This window comes from Leuresthes tenuis, unplaced genomic scaffold (assembly GCF_036924035.1).
Source record: "Leuresthes tenuis unplaced genomic scaffold, fLeuTen1.0.hap1 SCAF_21, whole genome shotgun sequence".
Classification (NCBI taxonomy): domain Eukaryota; kingdom Metazoa; phylum Chordata; class Actinopteri; order Atheriniformes; family Atherinopsidae; genus Leuresthes; species Leuresthes tenuis.
The window spans coordinates 21133442-21149605 of NW_027325375.1; the positions used below are offsets into that span (position 1 = coordinate 21133442).

Sequence of the window (16164 nt, forward strand, 5' to 3'; positions counted from 1 at the left end):
ATCTAAAAACAACAAAGAATATGATTCAAGATCATGTTTATCTGACACTTCCGCCACTGCAGTACTCAAAATGCACAAATAAACCCCTCCAGAACGCAGGGGTGTGTTTTGTGTTTGATCAGCCCATAAAGAAACATCACTGATTGAAACTCAGCAGCTCTCATTATCATTCATATTACCGCTTACGTGATGTCGGAATTGGTCTTTGTCCTGAAATCAAGAATTGCGATTGAGAGAATGAGAAGGTTACACAGTGGGATTAGTCCGTCAACTTAATAGCAATTGCAAACCAAACACAAACTTACAAGCTAATAACTGAAATCAGCAGGTTAAGTGCCAAAATTAAAGTTCCCCTTAATGGCAATTTTAGGCTGGTCCCAAAAAAAGGCAATGACAGAATGCAAATAAAACATTTTTAAAAAAAACTTTATAATCTTTGCTTTTACAGTTTGAAACAAAAATGGTTTGATGGAACACAAAAACAGGTTCTCTGCCTAATTCCCCCACCAGTGGATTGGCTTAAAAAAAAACAAAAAACATCACGGTGGGGGCCAAATCGCAAACCTCTTCATCGTGGTGATGTCACAATGGCCATGTCTATATGTTATATACATTCTAAATGTTAGAAGAGAAGCCTTCTTCCAACTGGAGGGTCGATAGTTTGATCCGAGGCTTCACCGGTGTTCTAGGGGAAGATCTTAAAGCCTGAGTGCTGAATGTGTATATTGGGAAAGCATTATATGAATTTGTCTGGGAACGGGTGAATGTGGCTTAAACAGTTATGTGCTCGGAGTGGTCACTGAGACGAGAAGAGTCCTCTCTATCATGCAGTCCGTTTATGAATGCATACAAGTAGTCACTAAGACTTTCTGGGTCAAAAGAATGCATACAGAATCCATTTTAATGTGGCGGAGCTTCAGTTGTTGTTCAAATATTAAAGAGAAATCAAGTAATTACTTTGTGGCATTCTTGCTGGTGGGAAAGCGCAGTTTTGAGGATTTGCTGTGATAAACATGGCCCTGTTCCAATTTTCTGAGATGTGTTGCTGCCATGACATTTAAGATGTACTAATATTTTTCAGCAAATAGTAAAACGTCAGACTTTCAACATTTGATATGTTTTCCATGCTTATGAGATCTGAAAATCATTGCTTTGAGTGTTCACATTTTACACATCTGGGCTTGTAATACTGGTTTTGCAAATGTTGAGAAAGCTATCGAAATGATGTATGAATTAATGTCAGATGATCAGAATCTCAAACAAAGGTGCTGTGCATATGCCGTGGCTAACTGAAAGCTCTTCCCTTTATTTGTGTGCAGTTCCTAATAAACTGCTCGGTGAAAAAAGAGAAATCCCTTGAGCCAAATTCTTTATTTCTCCAGCCTCTCATTTATCTGTGCTTTGTGCAGCTTCTGCTTCTTCTTCAAAACAGAAACAACAAAGCACGTCTTGTTTAATGACTCTGACTCTAATTAACTTTCAGAAATAGCAAATAACATGAAAAAAAAAACATTTGTTCAACAGACTTTTTGGAATTTAAATAGAAGTAAAATCTGAACACAACTTTCACGTGTTCATGGTGAAAAGCAACAGAGGATGCATTTACATTCATATTTCACTTCATCTTCTTCCCTTCTGCTGCAATTCATTTGCTTTCTTTGAATTAGACCTTTTCAAATCTTTACAATTTTCAGTTTAACTAGGCAAATAAGGTATTTAGTAACCTAAGATATGTTTAGCAGAACTGGTAAAGAGTAATATAACCTGATACAGTGAACAGTCTCACAGGAACTATCAAGATAGAAGGCTCCTTTCTTAATGATTTTCTGTCTGGTCTGCAAAATCAAGTAAAGGAAATTTGAGAGTAATTGTTGGGGAATAAATAATCTTTTTAAAGATAATTAGGATAATTAAGATAATGGGTTTATGAGAGCTTTGGTGCTTTAGGAAATGAAAGGGAAACCTTGTCACTACTGATAATGGCTGAACCCATAAAGGGTATCATCAGGGTTTGCATGAGGAAACATACAATCTCACCAACTCCGATCGAGGTAAAAACCCTTCCCGCCGATGTTCTCTATGACCTTTACACATAATGTCGGGATTAGGACTGATGGGGTGTGAAAAGGCAGGCATTTTTATGATTGTGAACGTAGCTGCATGTGTGTGGGTGAGACTGCATGGTCATGTGATATGTGCTTTCCAGTCCCTCACTTCCTCCTCCATGCACCCTGAGCACCCCCATGTCGACTGCCAAGCGCGGCAGGTTCTATCTGCAGTGCGGCGGAGTGGATATTGCCGACTGGGGGATCATTACAAGGGCCATAAAAGAGCGATTTACAGAACGGCCAGTGAGTGGAGTCAGCACGGTCCCTGCCCCCCCTCCAGCACTGCACCGTGCTGGGTCACCAACGAAAAGCCCAAAGCAGAGAATCAGAGGCCAGCAGGGGATGTGATGACTTATACATGAAGGTGAGAGACATAGCAGTGCTAGTGGCATCTGGTTTATGGCCTGTGAGTCCAATGAGGGAAATACTGCAGCCAGTAATGTTTGTCACAGTTTTTTTCGGTATGCCATATCTCCACAACCCTCCCGGACGAACCCCTCCATCAACACAAAAAGTGATCGTTTGAACTCATTTAAAACTGGATGATGGTAATTACAGAGAATTACTTTATTCATGCTGTTCTGTCATTGCTTCAACAAGTAAGCCCATTCCAGTTGATACTATCCAGAGTAGCAGATAATTATTCAGATATTAATTTACAGCCATGATGACTGTTAGTGTTCACTGTCAAGATATTTCAACCATCTCGCTTTGACATCCAGCTTTTCACATATGCACCTTGTATCTTTGAAGTAGACCTCTATTCAGAGCAGAACACTAAGAAATAGACATTTGAATAGAAGTTTTAATTGCAGAGAAAGATTGTTACATAATCAAAAGCTTGAGGACTTATATAGTGGACGTATAAAGTGGTCTGCACAAATTGCACCTTTTAACTTTATAGCAGCTCTACAAAAACACTTGACAATGAGTCTCATTCCCACAGTAAGATCGGCGACCCATAGTAATGTTACTCTGTGTTCTAGGACGGCGGCGCACCAGTGGCAGCCTGCTACAGTAGACCTGGACACATTGTGTCCTTCTTTTTAAATGTTTTTCTACGCTTGTCTTAGTGCTGTGCTGCTGGTAATTCTGACACTTTTTCATATCAGTTGTGACGCATAACCACAGCAACAGGAAAGTTGTGTGCATGTGTAAGCAGCCAGTTGAGCTAGCCAAAGCCCAAGTAATGCCAGGAATATGATCCCAAATCCAGATGAGTTGAACAGGAGATGTCAAGGACGCAGAGCAGAAAGAAAATGAAGAGAAAAGAGGAGGAAGTTTAAACCATTTCTCCCCTGCATCATCATGGGAAGTGTAAGATGTGGACGCAGCAGGAATATCAGGTAGTATGTATTATCTCTTTCACCAAGACATGGCTGCAGGCACAACTCTAACACCTCTCTATTCAGATTCAAGACGATATGGGCAGACAGAGACTGCAGACAGAGAGGGAACAGTAAGGGAGGAGGTCACTGATGGGGAGCATCTCTACACCCCAGATGTTGAACTGTTTGCCTTGAGTTTCTGTTCACCTGCGTTACTTATTGACTCTCTGGTTCTCACTTAGATAGGTATGACCGGCGTGAAAAATAAAATAATGAAATGATTAAATAATTGTCCAATAGACTGTAAGATGCCAGTGATTGAGAAAAGAAAGGCAGACAGTAGAGGGCCCCATATTTTATCATATCTTGTCGGTTTCCTCCTCACACTATATAGAATCTTTTTGGGTGTGCTATAGGATGTAAGTTCATTTAACCATTGTTTCTGTGAATACCAGACCTCTTTTACAACACTTCAATTATCTAAATTGCTTGTAAACTGTCCCAGCTTTAGCCCCGCCTCCTTCCTGGTTCCCAACCTGACCATGCTGAGCGTAACCATGTCATATATTATGCTATGCTATTCTAGGGCTGCACATTTTTTGTAGCCAACTGAACAGTCAGTATTGTACAAATGGAGTAGTAGAAGTAGCTGTAGGGGTGAGAAACCTGTTTCTTTTCCCTTTTTACTCCCTTGTTTATGTTCAGGGAGTCGGTTTAGAACCCTGTATCTATTGTTAAAGGCAAGGTAGTTTTTCTTCGACTTTGTTCAGTTTGTTGTTTTGGCAGTGCTGACGCTGATATCTAATCTACCCTTTTCGTGAATAAAACATCTCATAATCGACTGCCAAATGTAATATAGCAATATAGGGGGTGGCGTCATGTTTGTGCTGCACTCCGGTTTCCCCTTAGACCAGGTGTAACAATCAATGTTCATGGTTAGTTTTACATGTTAAAGAAACACATGCCTTGTGTTAGAAAACTATACATTTTCACACACAGCAAAGTTTATCATTCACAGGTCCCGCCACATCATGACACCACCCATCACAAAATACTATCAAAATGTTGACATTTCCCAATTTTTAAACCTGGATTGTGAAACTGCTACATGATGAATGTCTGAACTAATGTGAGATTGGGCAGAAGTAACACTTCGAGGAATCTAACCCTTTAGGTTCTTATTTAAATGTGCGTTTTAACTCTAAAATTGGGTTTACCAGGTTTTCTACAGAGAGTGAACAATATTAAACTTGCTGATGAAAAGCACTGCATGAATACGAGCTCAAATCAAAGCAGCGTCGTCATCTTCAGAACAAATCATGTTTGCCTGTGTTCACAATAGTCTGGCAGGCCACCGGGGGAGTACAGAAAGAGGTGGGGGTGGGGTTTACAGGTATGTGTTTATGTGTGTGAGTTGGAGAAAGAGAGAGATTGAGGTGTCTGCCTAACTCTCTTCGCGCCCCACCGCTTGCCAGTCTAATCAGGCCGCCTGAATCCCCGTATATTAGAAACCAGTTTGAGGTGGAGTCGTGCTGTGTTTGCTCCCAACAAGGCTCCTGTTTCCCCGGGCTACATGTCTGAAGTATACCCTGTGTTACAGGAGTGTGTGGGGTTGGGGTGCAAACACACACACACACACACACACACACACACGCATAAACAGAACCCCAAGCACTATCCGAATGAAGCCTGTATCCTTTTCTTTACTTTTTAAACTCGCTTTTGATTTTCATGTCTGAACCTGAACTGCACTTCCAGGGTTTTGTTTTCGTGAGCCAAAAACCTCCATCCACAAGATCATCTGTGCAACAACCCTCTAGCCACTGAAACCAATGTTACGGAGACTGTGTCTGCCTGCCCTGTCTTAGGGGGGAAAACAAAACAGTGAAGGATTCCAAAAAAATCAAATATTTATACATCATTCAACAAATACACCAAATGCATGTTTTCCTTGATGGAAAGTGAGCGTTTTCAGTCTGACTGAATGACAATCTTTGTAGTGACAGCAATTAGTGCCCCAGTAAGAGGGAAAGAAAGACAGAAACAAACCACAACAACCAAAAACGCTAAAACAGCAAAAAGAAAGTATATTTTGGACTTCCTTTCACATCCAAAGTCAAGCAGTGAGGAATCTCATAAAAATGAGTATCGGACAGAAACAGCCAATAAAACCACTTGAGCTTTGACACAGTTTCCTGCATTCAGCAGCGGCTGAGCACCAACACATGCTGACCTGCTAAATGGAAAGAGGCACGGCCTGTTTTAAGCCCATCAGACGGTGAGAGCAGCACAGCGGAGGAGGACGCATTGATGCATTGTGACAGTGAGGATAAACAGAATTTACGGTGCATTTCAGAAGCACACAAATATGTAGGCAAGCACAAAATTTGGTGAATAACATCCTCGGACGTGTCAAATTAAAAAGTGCTCCCTTCCATTGTGTATCTCTCTAAATCTTCAGTTTTTTATACCATCAACAACAACTATATGTACGAGAATAAGCACACCAGAGGTGGAATAAATTCCTGTCAGCATGACTGCATGTTACCCATCCCACAAATACACACACGCCGCACACAGACACACACGCACACATACAAACCGTTAAATCCAACCTCAATGCAAAATACCAAGACTGACCAGAATGAGAGGGGCTTTCAGCAAAGACCCACCGGTGAATGCTAATACGCACCATACAGGGCTCTGCACTGACACACCATCGTCTTTGTAAAAGGATACCACTACTGTCAAAACAGAATAAATCCTGTTTTATTCATATCCTCTCCTACTTTCTGATGCAAATACAATGTGCAACACATCACACAGAATTGCGCGGTGGAGTTCAGTGTCTAAAGACCAAATTCTTCTGGAAAATTGTGTTTATTCTATTCTCTGCTAGTTCTGTCTAAATAGTGTGCAGAGCAAAGAAATGCGATCAAAGTGTCTTACATTATGCAGCAGATGCACTTCTGAAAAGCATATTTGATTTAGTGTTTATCATCGTTTCCCCTCTTTAAAGCCTCTACATGTAAAGCAAGCGAGCCGTCGAGTCAAGCAAACCCATAAAAGTGTCAAATTAAAACAGTGCATTCTGGTAAACACAGCTCTTTGCACTCGAGTTGTTTGTGAGAATCACAAGGACATTTCGGTTTGAAACAGAAGACTATCTGAATGTCTCTTTCAATTAGCTGAAATTTCCATCTCTGAGCCAAATCAGCTTCCATCAGCCTTGAATGTTACATCTGCAAACTGAAAAACAAAAAGTCTCACCGGTTTGTTAATACGATGCAGAGAAACCAGAAGGATCTTTACAGTAAATGCCACAACTCATTAGGCTAATTACCCTTTCACACATTTACTCTGCTGCTAATAACCAAGTAGACGGAGAGGGGAAGAGAGGAAAACCACACATCTCCTCATAAAGTTGCCATCCAGCAATTAATGAAACTAACATTAAAGCCGACAAAGACTTCCTGAGCAAAATAGTTTAAGAAAAATGGCAGAGAAGATGATTTGGCTTTCAAGAGTCCCCCATAAAGGCACAGCGTTGAGACAGAAATGCTGGCATAATTTGACTCGCTGTGGGAGATGGAAGTGAAGTCAAATTTAATTGTGTTTATAATAATGTAACAATGTGCGTTTAGTCATTAACTCTTTGTGTAGGCAACTCATTTCAGAACATCTTACATGCAGAGCCCACTCTGAATACTGAAGAGGAAGGACTTCACCTAGTATCTTATTTTATCTGCGTGTGCTGGTAAAACTAACACAGTAAGTCAACTCATTCTATGTTCTTGATAGTACCGCATGTCTGGGAAGTATTTCAGTATGCAATGTTAATTTATCCTTTACTTCAGCCACAGTGTGCCGCGCTGAGACTCTGATCTGAAGCTATTATTTCACGGAAAATTACACGTTAAAACCCTGCTGTATTGTTTAAAAACTTGCCAATTAGAGAGATAATTGCTAACTGAAAGCTCCACATTTAACTGAAAACTACAAGTTTAAAGATACGTGGTTGTTATTGGGAGAAGTCGGACAAAAATATAGAAACGAAAACACTTCATCCCACATACGGGAAATTCAAATTGTCTGGCGGTTCATGAATGTATATATTCACAAATATCCATTTGCCTATTGCCTATGGATATTAAGAAAACAAAAAAATCCAATGTTTTTTAAGCCAATAGCATAAAAGTCAGTACATCTCTGCCATGTATCTTTTCAGCCGTTATATATCAAAAGGCCGCCTCTGCTAACATCAAGTTTTTAACTTTCATAACATGTCGATAAAGTGGATTTATTTTTAAGGTTTTTCTTGCTACGGCTGAGGATTTCTGCTTTGAATCCGAGGAGCACCACTCAATGGGTCTACATGATGACATTAACTCGATTATAGCTATAGTTGGGTTATGCTCCTTATCTGAGCAAGGGTAATTATCCTTGCATATATGGCGGTGAATGAATCGAATCACTGGCACAAAGCATGCAATACCACAGTACGATAGGTGGCACTGTACCCATTTTAACTATCGCTAATAGAGACACTTCTGGTTGACGTCCTCATCACCACCAACAACAACAAAACTAAGGCATCCGAGAAAGATCGCAAACAGAGAGCAAGATGAAACTAAGTCCCTCTACATTTCCTTTGTGATGAGCATGGTTATGGCACAAAGGCGATGCACAACGGCACATTCTCCATCGCGTTGTTTATGTCTTTCCGATGGCGGTGACAACAACAGTAATATTGTCCCCTTCGACTTCCGGGTGACGATCCTGGGAAAAAATCTCGAGCATGCGCAGAACACTCGATCTCGGGGGTCTTAATTTGATCATGTGTAACCCGATGCAATTCGTTTTTTTTGTCAGATTAAGGTGTCTACATGAACTGAATAACTCAATCTTATTGTAATTTAGCCATTAATCCGATTTGATGGCACTCATGTAACCCCACTGACTGACATCTTCAGAGAGGCAAGGTCAGACACCATGTATATTCTGCAGAGACTTTTAGGGGCCTACCCTGACGACTTATACAGAACGGGACTGTATTATCAATTTGCATGCCCTGTGAGGAACCGATGAAACGAGAAGCTAGCAACCCACTTAAAGAAGTTAGCACAAGCTAGTTGAAAGAGTCAGTAGAAGTGAGGCCGAGTGAGGAGCAGAACCTCCCAAAAACTGAACTGCTTGTCTTTCCAGCCAAACCAACCATACAACACAGCATCTGCATCCAAACCGAATCCCTATCTCTTGCTCTATCAAAGGTTGCTAGAAACTTGGGTGTCATGATTGATGACCAACTAACCTTCAAAGATCACGTTACCTCGGTTGCTCGTTCATGCCGCTTTGCATTACTAAACATAAGAAAGATCAGACCATACCTAACCCAACATGCCACCCAGCTCCTGGTGCAGGCCATGGTCATCTCCCGCCCTGACTACTGCAATGCTCTCCTAACTGGTCTCCGAGCCTGTGCTGTGAAACCTCTGCAGATGATCCAGAATGCGGCGGCGCGTCTGGTCTTCAATCAGCCTAAAAGAGCACACGTCACCCCTCTGTTCATTGAACTCCACTGGCTGCCCTTAGCCGCCCACATCAAATTCAAGTCACTGATGTTAGCCTACAAAGTGCTTAATGGAACGGCTCCCATCTACTTGAATGCTCTTGCAAAGGCTTATGTCACAACTCGGTCCCTCCGTTCGTCCCAGGATTGTCGTCTAGCAGTGCCTACACCACGCCTAAGACAATCCAAACTCTTTTCATGTGTCGTCCCACGATGGTGGAATGACCTACCGAGCGCTACCAGAACAGGGGCGTCCCTGTCTATCTTCAAGAAGCTCTTGAAAACCCAGCTCTTCAGAGAGCATCTCCTATCCTAACACTTACCTTGCACTTACCTACCCCCTCTATCTCTGCACTTTATCTTTCTGCACTTCTTTCCATGCCTACACCCTATCTCTACTCTGTCACCTCTGACATAGTCAGACTAGTGGGTTCCTTCTATGTAGTTTATTGTTAGCTTTATATAGCTTGTTAAATCTTCATTTGTAAGTCGCTTTGGATAAAAGCGTCTGCTAAATACAAAAACATAAACATAAACAAACCTCTCGGTCAGCTGAAACAACTCACAGGAGCTCAGTGCTGGTCAAGAATCCAGTTGACTTAGGTTTGTTTAGTCAGGAGCATGCTGTGCTAGCTCTCAGGAAAACAAACCAGGATCTCTAGACCCACTGGAGCCGAGAGCAAGCCAAGCTCATCCAGGAACTTGGGCAAATGAGTAAAAGCCCCTGGAACTGCGGGTCAGTCAAGATAGCTAAGTCAGTTCCCTGTCAAACAAGTGGCTGAATGACCTCTCAGATTGCTCGTGGCAGAAAGAGGCAAGAATCCCGGTGCCTGATGCAAACCTTAGTAGCTCTCTAGAGCATTTGTCAACATGAATTCAAACAGCCAACAATTGATACACAGATCCCAGCTCTTATGGAGTAAGCATTATTAGCATCAACATAGTTAAAGTAGAGGACAACACGTTGGATAGCTGAAACAACATATAAATAAAGAGAATTAACAAGGGCTACATTATTAACATTCCTGTTTTCGTTTCTGCTGTAAGGTTTTCAAATCTGCAAGATGAAAGAAGAGGAGAAAAGAGGAGGCCTTAAAACCATAAGAGGAAGAGGGGCTGACTCCACCACCACCTGGAGGTGTTCCAAACATGGCTGCTCACATCAAAGAGAGTCTATCTCAGAGGAGCTGCTAAAGACTTAGCTGGGGCTTGCCTCAGGTTGGAGCGTAGGAGCTTGCACCTCCTCAGACAGCAGTGGCGGATACCTGCAGGTGGGGCCCGAGGAGCCGAGGCAAGACAGCCTGACAGTGTCTGCTCGGTTCCAGGATGGGCTGTGCCAGAGAGCACAGGGCACCCTCACTCTCATTCAACTCCACAGAACTACTTAGTTGTTGGTGTGCTGACTCCACCAAGAGATTAGCCAGTGTGATTAAAAATGTCTGTGTATTTTGAATAATTTACTTCATAAATAGATAATGCAAGCTCATTATATGGGACACATCAGTATTGTCGGGATCAGCTGAAAACCACACACACACACAAATTTCATACACCTAACAGGGTGGTGGCTTCAGGACTTCAACACAGTAGAAAAAGACAAAAGGGAATGAAAATGAGTGACTTACTGGAAGTAACATTAGAATGAACTGGTACTATGACTACATACATTTTATGGCTGGTTATTCCATTCAACAAATCAGTGATCAGGCAAAATGGATTTATTTACTGTAAGGATTTGAAAACACTTCCTTTCAACTTCATTTTCAAAACCGACATTTGAAGTTTGTTCGACTTAAAAACGCAAGCTCGTTTCAAGGGTTTGATCATCAGCTGAAGCGATAATACACTCTTCTGTGTGTTAACCTGTAATTATATTGGTGGTGTTGACTGCACAATGTAATTCCACAGAATGACACCATCTGCATTTAGATTGGCTCCCAAAAGGCCTGCTTTTGTCCAAGTAATTTGTGGTCTGCAGCTGAGTATGAAATGACCCAGGAAAATGGAGGCTCGATCTGCAGCACAGAGTGCATCTGCAGCTGGGAAGGTGAAGGCGGCGATATATTTTCTGTCTGTTGATTTCCATGTGAACTACAGTGTGCACTATGATTTTGTAAAAAAATAAATAAAACAGTATTAGACTAACCTAATTTGCTTTTCTCAATATGTACTAATTACTGCCGCCATTACAGAATTAGAAAAGTAATACTTTTTCATCTTGTTTGTTATTGTGTTCTCTCCTCATCCTTAGTCTTTTCAGAGAATATGCTCTCTTTTCTCTAAAAGGAGCTTATAAATCTGGTTTCATGTATTTTTGGTACTACAGTAGCGCCGTTCTGAGTAAAATGGAAAGAGATCTTTGCAAACAGCTGCACCACCAGTGACACCATTTGGAAATGCTTTCCCTAGAATGACTGCAGCCACAGCTTTGGAAGCAACGTACTGTGGAGTGAGAATCAGGACAAGGACAGCAGGTGTGCTGCTTCCACTGACAGATGAATCAGGAGTCTGCAGAGTTAGGGGCTGAATTCAGAGCTAATCGTTTTACTTCGAGCTGTCTTTCGTTATAAAACGAAGCCAACGTGACTTAATTTAACATGTCGACAAACAGGAATTTTTTTTAGCTCTTCAAGAACAGCTTCATAAGATTGTTGTAATAATGTTGTAGCAACGTAACAGTGCATCCTGGGAGTTGGCTGTTTCCAATGATTTGAGCAAACTCTGAACTGTTCTCTCATTCAGCTCCTCATTCAAAGCTAATATGGGTGAAGTTTCAGGAACGTGTGCCTATAAGTTATCCAGCTGCAGTAACCAAACGATGTGAAGATAAAGTGAAATGATTTTTTTGTGAAATCCCGTGTGATGTTTTACACCGTAGTACTTTAGCACAGCTGGTCCGACCACTTTTGCATCAATTACAGCCCTTTCTCCTTCCACAGATCGTTGCTATTAATAATGCACCTATCGAATAAAGACAAAAGATGCCAAAATAATCAGCAATGACATGATAGAAATGGCGTACCAACAAATAAATCCAATTTGATTGGTGTGTGAAAAGCGATTCATCAGCCGGTGTCACTATCTATGGAAAGTTCATAGAAAGGCAAACTGAAGGTTCCCGGGTGTAACATTCACAGCAAAAATGCAGTATAATATTCATCCACCATGAGTATTTTATATCCGAAGACGCTGCGGTTTACCTTCCTCAAGCTCTGCCATATTGCACAGCTGTGTTACAAAGGGTCAAACCAAATACTGACTCTAGAGCAGGTCTTTTGAAATGTCTGAGCATTTTTCAGGGCAACTGCATTTTATCTACACATTTGAAGGAAGAGGTGAGGCATTTGGTTGGTTGCGGTTTAAAATGCTAGACGTCACTACATTCCTACTCACTGAGCATCTGAATGACTTCTATTTGCTGGCAGAGTTTGTCAAAATGTGGTGGAATAACTGCAGAGTGGGTAAAATATGAATTAAAAACAAAACATAAGAGTATAAGATGCAATTGCCCCAATGTGCTGCAATTTTCCTCATAATTCCCAGTTAAATCCCAACAATTTTTCTTATGAAGGCAGTCTCCATAAAATCAGCCATTATAAGATTTAAAAAAAACGATAACAGAATTTTGAGACATATGGAAATTTATCATCACAAAAATATGGTATATGTTCCTATGCCAACAATTTCTTCATTCCCGTGGTGCGACTCCAAGATAATCTCTATCATCTGAAGAGGGATCCTTACCTTTGAAAATGACTGTTGGCGTGAAAGAGAAATAAATGAAGTTTTACAATGTTGGTCTGGAATCATGCTAAAACCTTATACAAAATTAATCTTTTGGCCTAATGAAATGCTATACATCGTTAACAGCATTTAAACTTGATGAAATATGTTGGTTTTCTTTAGTCTTGTTGACTTAAAGCCATGAGTGGAAGCTTTTTCCGGTTAATTTGGAAATTCATCCACAGCTATGGTCTATCCCATTTTACATAGCCTTGCTCTTGTATCAAATGCTTATTTCAAAGTCAATTCATATATTCAAAGAAGAGACACACTAAGATGCTTTTGATGAGAAAAAAAAACAAAAAACATATACTGAAGGTGTCATTTGGATTATGAATAACGCAGAGAAAATTAAAGAAAATACCCTTTCAACTTCAAAAGCTCTCATGTCATGGCTAAAAAAACTACCCTGTGGCCTCAGTGAGAAGCACATCAAGTCAAGTAAATGCAATGTCTTAAAGCGTGCCTTGGACTAAAGAGAAAATGTAGTAGTTAACACCTTAAAAAAAAGAATAAATGAAGGAAAATTATAAGTCAGACTGGGGCACACTGCCAAATTTAATGTGACAAATATTCAGCCAGATTCAGTCGGATTCAATTACTGTTGGAAACATCATGGTGTTCCATTGCTGGTTCAGCACTCTATTTCTCAGTAGATAATTAGTCAAGATAGATTTATGGACGTTACAGCACAAAACACCTCATGGGAGATTGAACCAACCTGTAAACAGCCCTTTTGTCAGACTCAAGCTGGGCCTGGGGGTCAAGAGTCACGCTGACAGATGTATTTCCTGCGGCAGAGGCTGCTGGGATATGGACCTGTGGGGTCTTGGTGTTCTGCTGAGTGGTGCCCGTCATCTGGCGACATATAAAATGATCCCAGAATTAGTGAGGATTTCAACAAACACCTTGTCATTTTCAAGTGGTGATTAGCTCAAGCATGCAAGCACAAATGAGTGCTGTGTCCTGTTAGCAACGTACAACACTAAAGTCAATAGCTATGCCAGCAGCTCTGGAATGCTGTGGGGCTTCGAGCTAAACGCCAGCATGCCAGTGCTACTCTACAGTTATGATGATTTGCATGCTAAACTTTAGTAATGACAACTAATCTCAAAGAGCAGTTGCTATGGCTAATATGTTTTATTTAATTTTAGTCCAAACCAGAGTCATGGAAAATGAGGGAAATATCTGGCTAATGTGTATATCTGTACAAAATGTCACCGGCTTCAACTCGTAGTTTTTGAGTAATCGAGGCGGTTGACCAACTAATTAACAGCTTACATACAACTTTTGATTGAAATAGATATTCAAGTGGGTTCAAATTAGCTTTAAGTCCTGTACCTTTGAGCTTGTTCTCAAGCTACTGCTGTCAGTCAATTTGAATGTTATATGATCACACCAACAGGTCAGCAGTCGTGTAAAAGCCTTGCACGAAAGTCGTCCACTTCTTGTCACGAGCATACAGCTGCCAGTAAAGACTGAGTAAATTTTTAATCACCTTTCAAAAGCAATAAGGTGCAACATGCATTTGACACTGCCAGACTACAAATGAGGATGTAGCTGGAATGAATCGTTGCCGCTTCACAGGTCAGTCGCCTTGTAATGACGCTATTAATCAAAATGAATAAGTTAGGATAGATTCAGTTATTGAACAAGGCACGCACAGTTCATCTGTTGGTTGCAAACGATCAATCGATATTAACTTTGTAAAAGGAAACCGAATCAGCCAGTAAGTTCACTGCTTGTACATGTATTTGCATAATGTTGTAGGAAACATGCTGCATTCGTTTGCTGTGAGGACCCACAGTGGTTCATCATTAAATCATCAGAGAAACCGGTTCACCTTTTCTGGCTTTCCTTTCGCTGAGGGCTGGGCAGGAGAGAAACATGCTTTGCAAAAAACAATCCTAGGTCTTCATTCTTTACACCACTTTCCTTTCTCATTCAGTCTCTCTGTGGAAATAAGCCCAACAATCCCCATCCCCCTTCAATGTTTTTTTTTTTTGTTTTTTTTCCCCCCTTTTTTGAGTCAGGGTGGGGCGGGAGGAAGCTTCAAGTCTTAATCCCAACACCAAATGGGAAATAAATTAGCTTCTTCACACTTAACTAGCTCTCATTTGCATTTGTCGAGCGCACAGGCTGCCACTTGGGAGCTCTCCCCTGGCACTAATCCTTAGGGCGACAGCAGACCGAGGTAGTGTGGATGAGGAGGAAGGTTAGGTGATCGGATGAAGACGCTCTATTGCACAGCCGCTGGATGGTCTGCGCGGTGAGACAAAAATCTGGGTCCTGCCACAGCCAGGATGCTTTATTAACAAAAAACTGTCGACTGAACACAGCGGCTGGGGATTAATCTCTTTGATCTCTCACTTGACATCCACCGATCACTCTCACCGATCTAATGGAAAATCCCTTTTTAATGTCAGAACATACTGTGTTACATCCCGTAGCTACATAACAGGATTGTTACATTATTACAACTCATTATTAGAACTATATACAACACTGTATAACCACCGTAACACTATGACTTGTCTTTAATCTTTTTAAAATTGTTGGTAAAAACTTTTTTAATCTAATCTGTGTGCGTTTTTAGACCAGTGAATGGTGTTAATAACCTGCATTTCTTTATAGCAGCTTGCTCAAAGGAGGCCTTCCAGTTACACGTCTCTGCGGGGTGGCTGATCATAAACTTCAGTATTGGTCACCAGTGAGCTGAAACATTTTGACCCCACACACAGATGAGGGAAATGCCTCATGCAAGGCTCTGGGATACATTAGACAGAGTGAAAAGTCGGGTTTGTTTTTAGTCAGCATGTTAGGTGTGGGAGAAACTGGTGGGTATAATAACCTGAGCCACTTAGACAAGAGCTAAATCCTGCATCAAACTGGGTTGGAGCACCTATCCAAAGACGGCCACCGACAGGATTCTAGGGCATGTGCTAGAACATTTTTTTTTTCCCCCACTCACAACTTTCAAGACTTCAAGGACCAGCTGCTGACATCCTGGTGCCAGATGTCACGAGGCACATTCAGAGTTCCAATAAGTCACTATTAGGTTTGGCACATTGGCCATTACACATGCAAACTGTGACATTAACACAACAGTATAAAGTCTGTTACTAGTACTTAAAACACACTTGACCAGCTGCAGCTGTGGATGACACAAATATGCAACTGCATTGCTGGAATATCAACACAATATGTAAAGTACAAGAAGTACTTCTCAAGTGAAAGGCAGATATTCTGCACAATGTCTCCTCTTTTGCAGCCACTGGAGGAGTCTTGCTTCGTGAGTTCTAACAGGCCGGGAATTTCAATACTCCTGTACTGATGAGTTGCAGAGATGGAGTCCAATTGAAAAGTATTCTTGCTT

General features: G+C 41.2%; 1 protein-coding gene across 1 annotated transcript in view; it reads right to left on the reverse strand.

Annotated features, from left to right (window-relative positions):
* The window catches only part of pknox2 (pbx/knotted 1 homeobox 2), a 115729-nt gene that overhangs the window by 32052 nt on the left and 67513 nt on the right, over positions 1-16164 (reverse strand). Inside the window, exon 4 of the mRNA XM_072374412.1 lies at positions 13510-13646. Within this exon, the coding sequence (XP_072230513.1) occupies positions 13510-13646 (137 nt within the window). The remainder of the gene's footprint in view (positions 1-13509; positions 13647-16164) is intronic.